This window comes from Ahaetulla prasina, chromosome 1 (genome assembly GCF_028640845.1).
Source record: "Ahaetulla prasina isolate Xishuangbanna chromosome 1, ASM2864084v1, whole genome shotgun sequence".
Taxonomy (NCBI): Eukaryota; Metazoa; Chordata; class Lepidosauria; order Squamata; family Colubridae; genus Ahaetulla; species Ahaetulla prasina.
Genome location: NC_080539.1, coordinates 360,732,355 through 360,749,678, shown reverse-complemented (window position 1 = coordinate 360,749,678; position 17,324 = coordinate 360,732,355). Strand labels below are relative to the sequence as shown.

The window sequence follows — 17,324 nt, the reverse complement described above, 5'->3', positions numbered from 1 at the left end:
TTTGTGTGTTAAACACAGGGTAACTTCAAAGACATTTTCCCTTCCTCTACCTACCTTGCAAACTACAACAAATGCAAACACAGAGCCTCTTGCGGATAAAAATTGAGGATCTGTAGGAAGGCGTTGTAGGGCAGGAGGATAATATAGTATGTTGGTTTGGGCCTTTGTAGAATCCTACTTCTAGTTCTGTCACCTCCCATTGTAGCCTTTTCTTCCATCTATCTATAGCTATATATCTTGTCTCCTAGCAGAAGCTGAGCTGGGGCTTTCGTTCCCACGCCCTGCCCATCCGTTCCTATAAATCCCACTGCTGACACCATGATCTCTGCTAAGGACAAGGCAAAGGCTCCCAAAGACAGCATGACGCTTCTTCCCTGCTTCTACTTTGTCGAGGTAAGGACTAAAAATAATAATAATAATGGTTTCCTTATCCACAACCCAGGGGTGAAATCCAGCAGGTTCTGACAGGTTCTGGAGAACTGGTAGTGGAAATTTTGAGTAGTTCAGAGAACCGGCAAATACCACCTCTGGCTGGCCACAGAGTGGGGTGGGAATGGGGATTTTGCAATATCCTTCCCCCAGGAGTGGGGTGGGAATGGGGATTTTGCAATATCCTTCCCCCAGGAGTGGGGTGGGAATGGGGATTTTGCAATATCCTTCCCCCAGGAGTAGGGAGGGAATGGTGATTTTGCAATATCCTTCCCCCAGGAGTGGGGGTGGGAATGGGGATTTTGCAGTATCCTTCCCCCAGGAGTGGGGTGGGAATCGGGATTTTGCAATATATTTCTCCCAGGAGTGTGGAGCGAATGGAGATTTTGCAGTATCCTTCCCCCAGGAGTGGGGTGGGAATGGTGATTTTGCAGTATCCTTCCCCCAGGAGTGGGGAGGGAATGGGGATTTTGCAATATCCTTCCCCCAGGAGTGGGGGGGGGAATGGGGATTTTGCAATATCCTTCTCCCAGGAGTGGGGAGGGAATGGAGATTTTGCAATATCCTTCCCCTAGGAGTGGGGAGGTAATGGGGATTTTGCAATATCCTTCCCCAGGGAGTGGGGTGGAAATGGAGATTTTGCAATATCCTTCCCCAGGAGTGGGGTGGGAATGGGAATTTTGCAATATCCTTCTCCCAGGGTGAAATCCAGCAGGTTCTGACAGGTTCTGGAGAACTGGTAGTGGAAATTTTGAGTAGTTCAGAGAACCGCAAATACCACCTCTGGCTGGCCACAGAGTGGGGTGGGAATGGGATTTTGCAATATCCTTCCCCAGGAGTGGGGTGGGAATGGGGATTTTGCAATATCCTTCCCCAGGAGTGGGGTGGAATGGGATTTTGCAATATCCTTCCCCAGGAGTAGGGAGGGAATGGTGATTTTGCAATATCCTTCCCCCAGGAGTGGGGGTGGGAATGGGGATTTTGCAGTATCCTTCCCCCAGGAGTGGGGTGGGAATCGGGATTTTGCAATATATTTCTCCCAGGAGTGTGGAGCGAATGGAGATTTTGCAGTATCCTTCCCCCAGGAGTGGGGTGGGAATGGTGATTTTGCAGTATCCTTCCCCCAGGAGTGGGGAGGGAATGGGGATTTTGCAATATCCTTCCCCCAGGAGTGGGGGGGGGAATGGGGATTTTGCAATATCCTTCTCCCAGGAGTGGGGAGGGAATGGAGATTTTGCAATATCCTTCCCCTAGGAGTGGGGAGGTAATGGGGATTTTGCAATATCCTTCCCCAGGGAGTGGGGTGGAAATGGAGATTTTGCAATATCCTTCCCCCAGGAGTGGGGTGGGAATGGGAATTTTGCAATATCCTTCTCCCAGGGGTGGAGAGGGAATGGAGATTTTGCAGTATCCTTTCCCTGCCAAGCCCACCAAGCCACACCACGCTCACCAAGCCATGCCCACAGAACTGGTAGTAAAAAAATTTGGATTTCACCACTGCCACCATCTTCTGACTCAAGAACTGGCAGAAGATGGAGGATCAGATGGCTCAAAGGTTTAAGCTGGGCATCCTAGTTTAAGAGTGAATGTTGACCCCCCCCTCCCCCATTTCTCTTTGGCTCCCAGAGGTGGTGGCTCATTAGCGCAGACTTGCTTTTCCCACCCTTTGCCCTGGTTCAATCTCTTTGCTTACTTCCGGCCTGCAGTTGCCCATCGTCGCTTCCTCCATCGTGACTCTCTACTTCCTGGAGCTGACAGACCTCTTCAGGCCAGCCAAGGTGGGCTTCCAGTGTTACGACCGAGCCCTTTCCATGCCGTACGTGGAAAGCAATGAAGAAATGATTCCTTTGCTGATGCTGCTAAGCCTGGCGTTTGCAGCTCCTGCAGCTTCTGTGAGTATCGTCTGTGGGTTTGCATCCTGCCTTTATTATTTGCATAAATAACTCAAGGTGGGGAACGTGCCTAATACTCCTTCCTCATATTTTCTCAACAACAACAACCCTGTGAGGTGGGTTGGACTGAGAGAGCATGTTCCAATATTTGAGGGGCTGCCACAGAGTGGAAGGGGGTCAAGCTATTTTCCAAGGCACCCGAAGGCCAGACAAGGAATAATGGATGGAAACCGACCAAGGTGAGATTCAACCTGGAAATAAAGGAGAAATGTTCTGACAGTAAGAACAATCAGCCAATGGAACAGAAGTTACCTTCGGAAGTTGTGGGAGCTTCATGACTGGAGGCTTTCAAGAAGAGACTGGACTGCCATCTGTCAGAAATGGTGTAGGGTCTCCTGCTTGGGCGGGGGGGGGGGGTTGGACTAGATGACCTACAAGGTCCCTTCCAACTCTGTAAGAATCTGTAAGGGTGAGTAGGCCAAGGTTACTCAGCCAGCTTTGATGCATAACTCTGTAGAGCTCACAGTCTCCTGGGGATTGATTTAAAGTCATGCAGCCGGTTTTCATGCCTAAGGTGGGGACTAGAACTCACAGTCTCCTGGCTTCTAGGCTAGCACCTTACCCACTGCACCAAACTGGTCCTTGGGCCATGGTACATTCGTCTACTCTTCTTGTATGTATTGGATTTGTAACCTGGTTTTATCTTGTACAACTCAAGATAGTGTACATAATGCTCTCTTTTCCTGTGTTTTGCACACCTACAATGCGGGGTGGGCTAGATTGAGAGGGTGGGACTAGTCCAAAGGTTGACTTCCATGTTTCAGGGAGGAATACAACTCATAGTATCCTGGTTTTAGTCTAGCGCAGAATTGCTCAACCTTGGCAATTTTAAGATGTGTGAGAATGTTAAGAATTCTAAGAACTCCCATAATTCTCCAGCAAGCATGTTGACTGGAGAATTCTGGGAGATGGTCCACACATCTTAAAGTTGCCAAGATTGAGAAACACTGCTCTAAGCACCTTAACCTGTATTCCACACTGGCTCTCGGTTCAGACATTTCATCCTGTTTGCTCATTGGAAAACTCGTATCCAAAATGTCAAGTTCTCTGGAGTGTCTACACTGGAGGAAGGGATTCAAGATGGCCTCTGAACCAGTGGTGAAATCCAATTTTTTTTTACTATCAGTTCTGTCGGCGTGGCTTGGTGGGTGTGGTGTGGCTTGGTGGGCGTGGCAGGAGAAGGATACTGTAAAATCCCCATTCCGTCCTCACTCCTGGGAAAGGATATTGCTAAATCTCCATTCCCACCCCACTCTGGGGCCAGCCAGAGGTGGTATTTCTCAGTTTTCCGAACTGCTCAAAATTTCCGCTACCAGTTCTTCAGAACCTGTCAGAACCTGCTGGATTTCACCCCTGCTCTGAACCTTTTTGATCGAAGTCCTACTTTCTCACATTAACAGTTATCTTTCCCCCCCACATACAGTTCCCTCACCTGGCAACCTACTCCAGCAGGGACCTTCCACATGGTTTGGGACTACAATTCCTAGTCACCATCTGGGAGTTAAAGACCCAAGGCATCTGGTAGAGAGCTGGCTGGAGGAAGGTGGCATATGAATTCTGCTGGATCGATTCCCAAAACCCTATTAATCCCACCGTTTCCAACAGTGACCAGCAGATGCTCACCCAATGGGCTTGAAATCAAGAGTGCTCTGCTTAGTTTTTCTATCTAATTTGGCCCTCCGAGTTGGATTGTTGGTCAGAAAGCCCATTTGGTCCACCAGGAGAAGCCCCCAGGCAGATCCTAAAGATCAGAAAAGAGGGTTGCAAAAAGAGGGTTGCGCAGCAGTTCAGATGAAATAGGCAACCCGGGATTGAGGGCGTCCATGGGCCCATCTAATTCATCATGCTGACTGGGGAATTCTAGGAATTAAGTCCATCCTCAAATAGAGAGAGAGAGAGAGAGAGTCCAGGGCAGGGAGATGGAAAGAAGGAGCTGGCGCCTGACGCTGCTGCTTTGCTTGGCAGATCATGGTGGGCGAAGGCATCGTGTATTGCTTGCAGTCAAAGATGAAGGGCCGTAGCAATACTGAAGGCAGCATAAACGCCGGCGGTTGCAATTTCAACTCTTTTCTCCGCAGGACGGTCCGATTTGTAGGTAAGCCTATTTGCACCCTTCCTCTTTTTGGAATCGAATGCCCTAATGCTGCCACAACCACGCTGTTGAAGCGGACATCTAGGCCAGGGATGTCAAACTCAATTCCATTGAGGGCCGCATCAGGGTTGTGTTTGGCCTCGGGGTGCGGAGTGGGAGTGGCTGGGGTGGGCGTGGCCAACTTGACATCACTCGTGTCAGGGGCGCCTGTGGCGGCCCAAGCATTTGCCAGCGAAAACGGGCTGGTGAGCTCTGTTTTTGGCTGCGACGGCCTCCTGCAACCCTCTGCCAACGAAAACGGAACTCGGGAGGGCCATGGGCAGCCCTCCCGAGCTCCATTTTCGCTGGCAAAGGGTTGCAGGAGGCCATCACAGCCAAAAACGGAGCTCGCCAGCCTGTTTTTGCTGGCAGAGGCACCATGGGCTGGTCCTTCACTTTTTCCAGGATGGCCCTGCGGGACAGATTTAAGCACCCCACGGGCCAACCTGGCCTCTGGGCCTTGAATTTGACACCCCTAACATAGGCCCTCCCTCAACTATTTATAGATAATCCTCAGGTAAACCGTGATTGGGACTGGAAATCCTACGCCTGATTGAGCAACCTTTTTGCTGTGCCTGCTAATTGAATCATGCAGTCATTAAGTGAATCCATCTCCCCCCCCCCATTGATTGCTTGTCAGAAGCCTCCTAGGAAGGCGATAAAAAGAAATCACGTGATGCCAAGATGCTGCGATTATCATAAATACATACCGATTGCCAAGTGCTCAAATTTTGACTACACGCCTGTGGGGCCGTTGCAATGGTCATGAGTGTGAGGACAGATTGTAAGCCGCCTCTTTCAGTGCTCTTGTAACTTTGAACGGTTGTTAAGAGAATGTCCATACATGGAGGACTAGCTGCATCCCTGAGTCTGAGAGACAAAGTGTTGGACTACAAAGGTTTTTTTTCCCCAGCAGATTCCAAATTTTAAAAAAATAAAAAAAATAGAAAATGAATACAAAGAATCAGCATTGATTGCAAAAACACCTGTTTTGCTTGTTGTCATAGAAAAGCAGTGGGTTCTTTTTTCAGTCGGATTAAGATTCCCTATTTTTTTGATCATCAAATCAATTATTTCATTAATGATTCGGTCATCAGTAAAGCACTTTTTTGAACAAAATTCCAGTAGATCATTCCCCTCCATCACTTTTCTCTTTTATTTTTCATTTCTAGTCCACTGGACTAAATTTGCCCCTCCCCTTTAAAAAAAAAAAAAGATTGGCCTTAAAATTTAGAAGAGTTTCCTTGTAAGAAAGAAGAAACCTTGCTAGAAAACTGCCATCCTTCACTTTGTGCGATGAGGGTCTGGCAGACAGCTCCTGTTTTTGGAGTGGAGGCTGCAAGGTGCCCTTGGTCAAAGCATCCTTCTGCTTTCTCCACCAAGGGTACGGTAATTGGCAAAGCTGTGACTCAGTGGCTGAGACGCTGAGCATGTCGATCGAAAGGTCAGCAGTTCAGCGGTTCGAATCCCTAGTGCCGTGTAATGGGGTGAGCTGCCGTTACTTGTCCCAGCTTCTGCCAACCTAGCAGTTTGAAAGCTCGTAAAAAATGCAGGTAGAAAAATAGGGACCACCTTTGGTGGGAAGGTTACAGCATTCTGTGCACCTTTGGCATTTAGTCATGCCGGCCACATGACCACGGAGGCATCTTCGGACAGCGCTGGCTCTTCGGCTTTGACACGGAGATGAGCACCGCCCCCTAGAGTCAGGAACAACTAGCACATATGTGCGAGAGGAACTTTTACCTTTACCTTACCCTTTGAAAACTAAGAATAAACCTTCATATGCTCAAGGTTACTCTTTGTACCAACAGAAGAGAATATTTGTAGCTCAGGGTTGGAAGGGAGGGGGTCCTTGGTGCTCTCTGAGCTTGGCTGTTTTCTTGCAGACGCTTCATTGCCTCAACTAGGTAACATCATCACTGCTAGCAGGGAGCGGGGTTTACATTCTAGTGCAGGGGTGTCAAACTCAATTTCATTGAGGGCTGCATCAGGGCTGTGTTTGACCTTGGGAGGGGGTGGGGGTGGGGGTGTTGGACAGGGTGGTGGTGATGGGCAGCTTGACATCACTCATGTCAGGGGGTGTTGTGTCTTGTCCGCCCTCACCACAGCCGGGGTCTGCTTATCTGCTCCCGAACACGGAGGAATGTATGCCTCCCGGCCCCAGTCCTGGCTCTATGCCCAGACAAGCTGCAGAGGAGGGAGCATCCCCCGGCCCCAGCCCTGGCTCCATGCCCAGGCAAACGGAGCAGCTAGACCCCTCCCTCTCCTCCACAGCATGTGAGCCTGAAGAAAGTTTACTTCCAACAACAGCTGATTGGAGTGACCCTCGCATCAGAAGATTGGATAGGCGGAGGCAACAGAAGGAAGGGAGGGGCAGGCCTTAATGAGTGCTGAGTCATGGAGCCACACCCCATGGCCTATATAAAGGATCTGCTTTCTGGCAGTCTCTGAGTCAGGCAAAGTCGAACTTATCTTGCTGAAGTCACTTTCTGGTCTCCTGCCTGCTCTGAGGACTTTGCTAGGACTTTGGGCAGAGCTGCAGAGGCAAGCCTGATTCGGATTTCCCTGACCCGGCCGTCAGCGGAGGAGTGGGACACGACAGGGGGCGCCTGTGGCGGCCCGAGTGCCAGCGAAAGTGGGCTCCCGAGCTCCGTTTTCAGCTGCGATGGCTTCCTGCAACCTTCTGCCAGCACGTTTTTGCTGGCAGAGGCACCATGGGGTGGTCCTTCACTGTTTCCAGGGCAGCTCCACGGGCCAGATCTAAGCATCCTTGAGTTTGACACCAATATTCTAGTGGGTTGGCCTGTCAGGTGTTGGTGATCTTGGAGATTCTGTGGTTGGGCTGTTTACTGTTAGCTTCTTTGGCAGTTCCTTGACTGGGTTATTGTTTACCTCTTGATTGTTAGTTTGATGTTAATCTCAGCTTATCTAGATGCTGATTGCTGGTGGGGGAAATATTTTGATCTTTTTGTTCCCTTTTTGGGGCTTGTTGATTGTCTCTTTTGCATGGTATGTACCAAAGGATCCCTCCTTATTCTTGTCCTTTCATTCATTCCACTAGTGACTCCCAGGTCCTAACCTTACCTGAATTTGCTCCCCCCTTCAGGTGTCCATGTGTTTGGCCTCTGTGCCACAGCCCTGGTGACTGATGTCATCCAATTAGCCACAGGATACCACGCCCCTTTCTTCTTGACTGTCTGTAAGCCCAACTACACACTCTTGGCTATCTCCTGTGAGTCCAACCCTTACATCACTCAAGATATCTGCTCAGGGCAAGACCAGCATGCCATTCTGTCAGCCAGGTGAGTCTATCTACCGTTGTTTTACATCTTCTCTGGAAACTAACCTTTGCTATCATGTACAGTCTGGTTATTTCTAATTAAAAATTGTTATAACTTCCCTTTATATTCCTCCCAGAGTCACTCTGGATAGCCTGATGGTCGGCATATAAATTTAATAAATGAATACGTGTCATTCATTCAAACTTATCTCAGTGGATCTGTTGCTATCACAACAATATTGTCAGCCACAGTTCGTTAGAAAATGTGGGTCAATTTTTGGGGAGAATCTGACAGTCATTTGAAAATTTACTGTTAAAATTGCATTGTGCTTCTTTCTTGCACCTTTTTAAAGCCAGGTTTAGCCAACATCCAAGCGATAAGAGGTACTAAGATATTAAAAATATATGTTAATGCTCCTAGTTAAGATTCCTTTCTTAAATAAACATTTTTTTGCAACAGGAAACTAGCATTTAGTCCCTTATACAGGTACTCCTCAACTTACAACCACAACAGAGCCCAAAATTTCTCTTGTTAAATGAGACATTTGTTAAGTGAATTTTGCTCCATTTTTTAATCTTTTTGCCTCAGTTCTTAAGTGAATCACTTCAATTGATAAGTTAGTAACCTGGTCGTTAAGTGAATCTAGCTTCCTCATTGACTTTGCTTGTCAGAAGGTCGCAAAAAGTGAACGCATGATCCCTGCAATCGTCATAAATATGAATCAGTTGCTGAGCATCTGAATTTTGATGACATGTTCCTGGAGATGCTGCAAAGATCGTAACTGTGAAAATGGTCATAAGTCACTTCTTTCAATGCCATTGTAACTTTGAACGGTCACTAAATGAACTGTTGTAAATCAAGGACTACATGTATACTAGTTTCTGCTTACATAGTTGGTTAATTATTATTATTATGACTGAGTGCCAGTAGCACAATAATAATCTATTTTGCTACCTATAGATTCACTGTCTCATTCTGCTGTACTTATAAAGCCAGACATATGTAGCTTGATTGTACCCGTTTTTCCGTTTGCTTTTAACTTCCCACTTAATGACCCGCATGTCTTGGGGTTATGACAACAGGAATTGCCTCAATTTCTGCCGCTAAGCGATGCAGTCACATGACATTATGCTTTATGGCTGTATCACTTAGGGACGATCCCAGTCCCAATAGCCGTCATACCTCAAAGTCTGTGCGGTGGCAGACTCAGAGAGTGAGGAGATTGGGGAGGAACATGGGCCAGTCCTGGAGTCTGGGAAAGGCTGTGAGGAGTGCTCTGCATTGGAGGCAGAGATGGGGCCAGGGTCGTCTTGACAGTTGTCAGCTGCCTTCGGAGTCGGACATCAGTGCGGCAGAAGAATAGCTGGAGCCTGTTCCCAGTGTGTGCATGCGCAGAGCTGCCAGGAGAAGGGAATAGCTAAGGGTCGACTCAGCAGTAAAGCCACAGGTGGACGGTGAATGGCCCCTTCCATAGGGAATAAAGAGGAGCGAAAGGGGAGTGGAGTTTGCAGGAGACAATTAGTTTGCTTAATTGGTTCATGACTCTCAGAGACTCCTTGCCAAGTTTTGAAGATATCATCCTGGCAGCTCTCCAAGCCAGATAAGGTCTGTGACTGTAAATTCTCCCTTAAAAGACTTCGCTGGATGTGAATGAGAGGAATTCACAGTAATTTAATAAAAAGGGGTTTTTGTCAGGGCAAGGAATCTGCTTCATGCTCTTGGGAAGCTTGGGTCAGAACAAACTACCTGAACGGGTTTAACGTTGCTATTTTTTACATGATTTCGTATATATTCTGTGAATGTGTCAGTTTTAATTTTTAACACGATGAATATCACTAAATATAACCCATATCAACAAAAGCTTTTTTTAGAGTCCACCATAATTTTTAAAATTGGGAAGGGGTCTGGAAAGCAGAAAGTTTTAAGAAATGCCCTTCTTCCTCAGTGCCGTTCTGGATGAACTTGTCAGTGTGTTGTGAAATTAAGGTCTCCTGACAGCAAATGGATCATGGATGTTTGTATAATGTCTTTCTCCCTTCCAGGAAAACGTTCCCTTCTCAGCATGCCACCCTGTCTGCATTTGCTGCCGTCTACGTATCCGTGAGTTTCACTTGTTAATGTCAATACCGGGGAAAAAAAAGTCAGGCTCATAAAGAATCCTGCCTGTCGTAGAATAGAGAAGTGCTATTTAAGACCGACAAAGCCTCCAATAGCTGAGATGCAATTATGTTTTTAATGCAACAGAAAGAGAAGGTTATTAAAGACATACTGGGGCATAATCATATTAACTGCAATGAACTCTAATTACATTTAAACCTAATGAAATGAAATTTCATTTTTTTCCCCCTTTGATACTGCAACAGAATGCTTCCCGTTTGCCCCTGCCTCAACATGTCATTGAAAAAAAAAATCACCCAAAAATCAATATTCAGGTGATCCTGAGGGCACAGATAAACCTCCAAGTGGCCTCAATGACTCCCAGAAAGAGTGCTAACGACCAGGTGATCGCAAGGAATGTAAATTCTTCCATTCTCTGCCATTCAGTCAGAACAGAAGAAGCTTCTTGGATGAGAAGTGAAACGTCTTCAAGGAAAAATGACGCCCAATGCCTTTTGAAAAAAGCATTTTTGGGCCATCTGTGACCTGGATGATTGAGAATCTCTATAGTCAAAATCACCCCATGATTTTGTGCACAGCCCTAGCATTGTCTGGAGCTCAGAGCTGAGCGTCCAACTATGTTTCCCATTAGCAAAAATGGGAGCAGGGAAGGGACCGAAACCCACCTGCTTGGGGTTTTACAGGAATCTGCAGGATACCAGTTTGAAAAAGTCCTTTTGAAAGAGAAAGGGGGAGGAGGGGGAGGAAAAGGAGATTATTGAAGGGAAACTGGATAAAGATAAAACCTGGAAATGGCTTACACTTGGAACGGAAAGAAACTGAAGGCTTGATTTCGATTGCTCAAGAGCAAGCGATTCAAACTAATGGTGTCACGGCTCGATCTGAAAAAAACACACCAAACGATTCGAAGTTCAGATCGTGCAAAGAAGCAGAAGAAACAGTGGATCGTATACTCAACTTATGCAAGACGGAAGCACAAACTGACCGCAAGCAACTAGACAACGGTGTTGCCAAAATGACTCACTGGAATGTAACAATTATTACATGTCGATAATGAAAAACTGGTAGGAACGTATAGTTGAAAAAGTAGTAAAAAAGGCAGGTTTTTGTACGATTTCCAAATAGCAACAGGACTTAGACTTTTATACTGCTTCATCGTGCTTTTACAGCCCTCTCGAAGCGGTTTACAGGGTCAGCCTATTGCCCCCAAAAATCTGGGTCCTCATTTTACTGATCTCGGAGGGAAGACTGAGTCAACCTTACAAGGTTTGAGCTAACTGTGGTTCAAAAGAAGAAAGTGTGGATAATTGATGTGGCAAAATCGGGGTGTTGAATAGAAAGCAAAGAATTGGAGAAGATCGTAAAAATCAAAGGTGAAAAATTATGGTATAAACCAGCAATTATCAGTACACTGAGTACCATACCAAAAAACCTTAGATAACACTTAGATCTGGGCATTGACAAAACATCCATCTGTCAGTTACAAAAGCCGTTCTGCTTGGATCTGCACATATACTACACCAATACATTATGACAGCCTAGGTCCATGATGGCGAACCTATGGCACGAGTGCCACAAGTGGCACACGGAGCCATATCTGTGGGCACACGAGCATTGCCCTAGCTCAGCTCCAGTGTACATGCATGCACCGGCCAGCTGATTTTCGGGCCTTCTGGGCCCACCAGAATTCGGGAAACAGGCTGTTTCCGGCCTCCGGAGGGACTCTGGGGAGGGTGGGGAAGGCCATTTTCGCCCTCCCCAGGCTCCAAGAAAGCCTCTGGAGCCCGGGGAGGGTGAAAAACGGGTCTACCGGGCCCACCAGTAATCTTTTTGCCGTTGCGTACCAAAAGTTGGGGGAGCGTGGAGGGGTCACGCACGCATGCAAGGGGTGGGGCGTGGGGGGCACTGAATTATGGGTGTGAGCACGCACGCACACTATCCCCCCCGCTTTTGGCACGTGACGGCAAAAAGGATAGCCATCACTGGCCTAGGTTCTTTTGTTTGTCCGTCATCCATCCATTCTGCCACATCCTTGGTTCTCGGGAAGAATGTGATGTAAATGAAGGCCAACACCAGCTAAAGTATTGGTAGCTGTGACTTCATATTGTTGTGAAAAGATCATAATTGATTATATTGATACGCTGCTCAGCATCTCCGTGTGATTGGGCTATTACTATCTCAATCACAATCCAGTGGAAAGTTCTAGATAATAAGGGACTGGGGTGCTATATATAATGTCTCTGTAATGGAATGCATAGATCCGTGATGGCGAACCTTTGACGTTCCTGTGTGCCGGCCTGCATGCCGGAAGTGACACGCGAAACCATCCCGCGAGGTATGAGCGGCTCTGCTGGCCCTCGCACGCGCGGGAGAACCGATACCCGGAAGAGTGGCGGTCCATCGCACATGCACGAGCCAGCACCCAAACACCCGGATACCTGCATGGAAGCATGCCCGATGAAAAGCTGGCCATTGTGCATGCGTGCAACGTCAACCATGCAAGGTCAAGGGCCGGCCTCCGCATGTGTGCCGGAACGCCGCTCTTCTGGGTTCCACTGCTCCCCCACATGCGCAGTGGCCAGCTGACCGGTGCGTGTGTGATCACAGGAACGTGGAAGAGGAGCCAGCAAGGCCACACATTCTTCTCGGGATGTTTTTGTTTTTTTTAATTTACATTTATATCCCGCCCTTCTCCGAAGACTCAGGGCGGCTTACAGTGTATAAGGCAATAGTCTCTTTCTATTTGTATATTTACAAAGTCAACTTATTGCCCCCCCCAACAATCTGGGTCCTCATTTTACCTACCTTATAAAGGATGGAAGGCTGAGTCAACCTCGGGCCGGGCTTGAACCTGCAGTAATTGCAGGCTGCTGTGTTCTAATAACAGGCTTCTAACAGCCTGAGCTATTACGGCCCTTGCCCGCTTCCGGCATGCATGCCATAGGTTTGCCGATACTGGCATAGATGATCTTAGGGAAAGAAGAGGGGAGAGAGATGCTGCCTAGGAGACAATGAAACAAAGGCAGGAGCCCACAAATTGTTCAACGGTCAAAGAAAGAAACTTAGGAAGAAACCACCCCGCCCCCTCATGGATCTAGTATTTAGAAGTGGCAGGTGGGAAGTTTGTACTTTCAGACTTGCAAGAATCTGTTTATGTAGCATTACAATAAAGTAGTAGCAATTCATCTAGTGGTGTTTCCTGTCTCGTTTACCCTGGAAAGACGACCGTCTCCGTTATCATCCACAGATGTATTTCAACTCCATAATCTCAGACAGCACCAAGCTCCTCAAGCCAATCTTGGTGTTTGGTTTCGCCATCGCAGCTGGCATCTGTGGCTTGACGCAGATCACCCAGTACCGCAGCCACCCTATTGATGTTTACGTGGGCTTCTTGATTGGTTCCGGCATTGCTGCTTACTTGGTAAGTGCCTGTCTTTCCAAGTGCTATGGGAGGAAAGGGCAGGGAGCAGCAGGTGTTGTGTCTTGCCCGCCCTCAGAGCAGCCGGGGCCTTCTTACCTGCTCCCGCACACTGAGGAATGTATGCCTCCCGGTCCCAGTCCTGGCTCCATGCCCACACAAACTGCAGAAGGAGAATCTCCCTGCCCGAGCCCTGACTCCATGCCCAGGCAAACGGAGCAGCTAGACCCCTCCCCCTCCTCCACAGCAGGTGAGCCTGAGGAGGGTTTATTACCAACAGCTGATTGGTGTGACCCTCGCATCAGAAGATTGGAGAGGCGGAGGCTACAGAGGGAAGGGAGGGGCAGGCCTTAATGAGTGCTGAGTCATGGAGCCACACCCCATGGCCTATATAAAGGATCTACTTTCTGGCAGTCTCTGAGTCAGGCAAAAGTCAAACTTATCTTGCTGAAGTCACTTACTGGTCTCCTGCCTGCTCTGAGGACTTTGCTAGGACTTTGGGCAGAGCTGCAGAGGCAAGCCTGATTCGGATTTCCCGGACCCAGCCGTCAGCGGAGGAGTGGGACACGACAGCAGGGCACCTGTTTACTAAAAGTAGTAGAGAATGGAATGGAATGGAATGGAATAATAACTATATTGTCACTTTGAATGTACACTAATTGGCATACATTCAAATGAAATTCCATTGCGTACAGCTCTCAAAGGGCCACCACCTCCAATATACACTACATAAACATGATATACATACATACATACATACATAATACAAAATTATGCATATATCATATGACACAGAGAAACAACACAATCTAATTCAGATGTATACATTTACATGGTGAGAAAAACGAATCTTGCAAATTTACCCGATGGATAACATAGGGAACAAAGCTGTTACAGAATCTGGTAGTCCTGTTAGAAATACTTAGAAACCTCCTCCCAGAGGGGAGCAACAGAAATAGGCCCTAAAGTGTGTGTGTGTGTTTGTGTGGGTCACTAACAATGATTTGAGCTCTAAGCACATAGTGCTTATAAGCAATATCCTGAATGACAGGAAGCGAGTTTCCTATAATCTTCTCAGCTGTCCTTACCACTCTCTGTATGGACTTTCTATCTGAGGCTGCCACCAAACCAAACAATGATGCAGTTTGTTAAAACACTCTCAATCGTGCCTGTCTGTCATAAATTGCGGTCACAGGACTTCAGGGTCATAAATGAGAGCCAAGTGCCCAAAATGGGAGGACATTAAAACTTCAAAAGTAGCTTCTTCAAGATCTGTTATAACTTTAAGTTAGTAGAGGACTACCTGTATCCAGCCATTAGATCTCTCTTTTGCCCCACATTATTAAGTAATACAATGTCAGGCAGGAAAGACCAGGGTCCATAAGTGAAGGTCCAATTAAACTGATTTATTGCTAAAAAGCACAGGAATCTTCTCAACTAATGGTTAGCACCTACTTGGAGTTAGATAAGGGTCCATGGGGAGTTAGACTGCTTAGGGAGTCTAGGCTGATCCCTCTTTTAACTCTCCCCTAGACTCTCCTCCTATATGTGGCCCATTGGTTGCCAGCAGAGCTAGCTGCAGAGTCAGAAGAGTAGGAGGTGGAGGGAGAGCCTGGGCCAGCTTCGGAGCCTTTGGAAGGCTCTGATAAGGAAACAGTATCAGAGACAGAGCCGGAGCCTTCCATCCTCCCCCAGGTGGAGAGGCAGCTGTCTTCGGGGCCTGAGCTGAGTGAGAGGAAGGGACAGGTGGGGCCCATCCCAGATGCGCATATGTACAGAGAGGAAAAGAGAGGAGAGCAAAGGAAAACAATAAGCCGGCTCTCAGGGAGAGGCATGCGCAGATGATAGTCAGCCCCTCCCTGGCTGGGAAATAAATAGGAGGGGTTTGGGAGTGGCCGGTTGTTGCAGACAACTGTTCGTTTCTAGTATACAGCAAGCAATTGAGATTTCTTGGCTAAATCCAGGTTTGTTGGGGCTGATTACATTTGATTTTTTTGTTTATCCATGTGCATAAAAAACTGTTACTGCCCGGTTATAAAAAGGGGTTTGTTTTACTCGTGAGTAAAGGTCTTATCATTACTTGCGAAGGCTGGGTCAGAACATACAATCCCAGAGAGCTATACCAAATAAGTTTAACTTATATAAAACTAGGGAACAGGACAGTATCTATTCCCACTCATCTCTGAGCTTTTTCAGATCTTTACCCCATGTTCCTTGCTATACACAGGCTTATCACGCAGTGGGCAACTTCCGGGCACCAATAGAAAAGGCTCCCTCTCACCCTCCAGCCAAGGACGCTCTCCGAGCCCTGACTCAACGTGGGCATGACTCCGTTTATCACCAGAACAAATCAGTCAGCACTGATGAGCTCAACCCCCAGACTCGGCTGGAAGGGATGAACCGGCAAGTGCCACGTGAGAAAAACTCGCTGGGGAGTTTGAAACGGGCAAGTGTTGACGTGGACCTTTTGGCACCCCGGAGCCCTATGGGCAAAGAAAACATGGTGACCTTCAGCAACACGTTACCACGAGTCAGCACCCCCTCCATGGATGACCCTGCTCGCCGCCATATGACCATCCATGTCCCGGTGGATGCCTCCCGATCTAAACAGCTGATCACTGAATGGAAACAGAAATCAGTGGAAGGCCGTGGAATGACCTTGGCAGAAGAGGTGGCGCGGCGGGTTGCCTCAGATTCTTTGGCTGGAGAAGAGGAGGATCATATCCCACCTTCCTTGTACCCCACCGTCCAGGCTCGAACGGCTGAGCGTGCCTCCATGGGTCCTCGGGTCCTCATCCAGCCAAGACCCAGAGCCACTCAACTGGTCCACATCCCTGAGGAAAGTCAAGCGAACGCCGGTGCTAATATTTCACCCAAAAGCAGCTCAGCTGTGAGGGCCAAGTGGATGATGATGGCTGAGAAGGGGGCCGCCCAACGGGTGGCCAACCCACCGCGCCTCATGCAGGTGATTGCCATGTCCAAGCAACCCGGGATGGTGTCGGTGACACCCAAGCATTCAGAGACATCTTCGTCCTCCACCAGCTCTGACTCCTCACAGTACTGCTCTCCCTCAGAAAGAGACAGCTCTAGCGTGGTTACCATCGACGCTCACGCCCCTCACCACCCAGTTGTACATCTGTCTTCTGGAAATGGCCCTTGGGAATGGAAGGCCACCCAGAAAGCTTCGGATAGTCAAGATGCTTACGAGCTCAACGAGATGAGCAAAGATTACCATGGGTTCCGGCCTGCCAAAAGTGCCGGCGTCTCACCGGGTTCCTCCGTCAGCGACATTGAACAGGAGGAGGCCCGTTACGGCAGTGTGGCCACCATCAATGTGTCAGTGGGTCTGGGAGGAAGTGCATCATTGATTTCAGCAGAAACCAGCCCAGGAGAAAGCCTCCTGGGAGCCTCCAGTCGGGAATCCACGCTGCGGAGAAAACCAGCTAGCTTAACGGTGGGGGAAAAGGATGGGCAAGCAGACGAGACGGAAAACTATTATAAGAAGATGCAAGCCAACCGGGGATTTAAGGAATAATCCCATCACCTACCTCTCTGGTCACTCCTTACCTTGGACCAAACTATGATTAAAATGGTGACTTTTTTTTCAAGCACGCCTCGAATTTCAGATGGTGGGACTTCATAATGATTATATTCAAAAACCGAGGTAAAACCGTTTCTTTTACCTGGTGCCACAGTCATTCAAAGGACTGTATATACATTAACAATAATGGTGAAGTAGAGAGTCTCCCGAATGGGCCAAACTTCTAGGATTCACATGGAAGACAATTTTTTAAACAGAAGGTTTGGATCAAGTCACCTTTGGGATTATTTTACCTTCTACTGTGCTAGGAGTGGATGCGGTCGAAGAACCCTTGGCTGGATTTTCCGGAGGACTTACAAACAAACAAAAACACAAACGTGGGTGGTATTAAAATAATCACAGATTATTTCTAACTAGTGATTGTAACGATAACAAGAGTGAGAAGGTGAGAATG

At 47.8% G+C, this 17,324-nt stretch overlaps 1 protein-coding gene across 2 annotated transcripts; it reads left to right on the top strand.

Annotated features, from left to right (window-relative positions):
- The first annotated feature begins 318 nt into the window (after window positions 1-318).
- On the top strand, window positions 319-16,864 carry PLPPR3 (phospholipid phosphatase related 3). Of its 2 annotated transcripts, XM_058172003.1 has the most exons (7): window positions 319-393; window positions 2,136-2,321; window positions 4,347-4,476; window positions 7,619-7,814; window positions 9,836-9,893; window positions 13,159-13,332; window positions 15,557-16,864. In XM_058172003.1, the coding sequence occupies exons 1-7, from the start codon at window positions 319-321 to the stop codon at window positions 16,862-16,864; spliced, it is 2,127 nt and encodes a 708-aa protein (XP_058027986.1). The 2 variants fall into 2 exon arrangements, with proteins under 2 accessions (XP_058027986.1, XP_058027996.1); XM_058172013.1 differs by lacking the exon at window positions 13,159-13,332.
- Window positions 16,865-17,324: the final 460 nt, after the last annotated feature.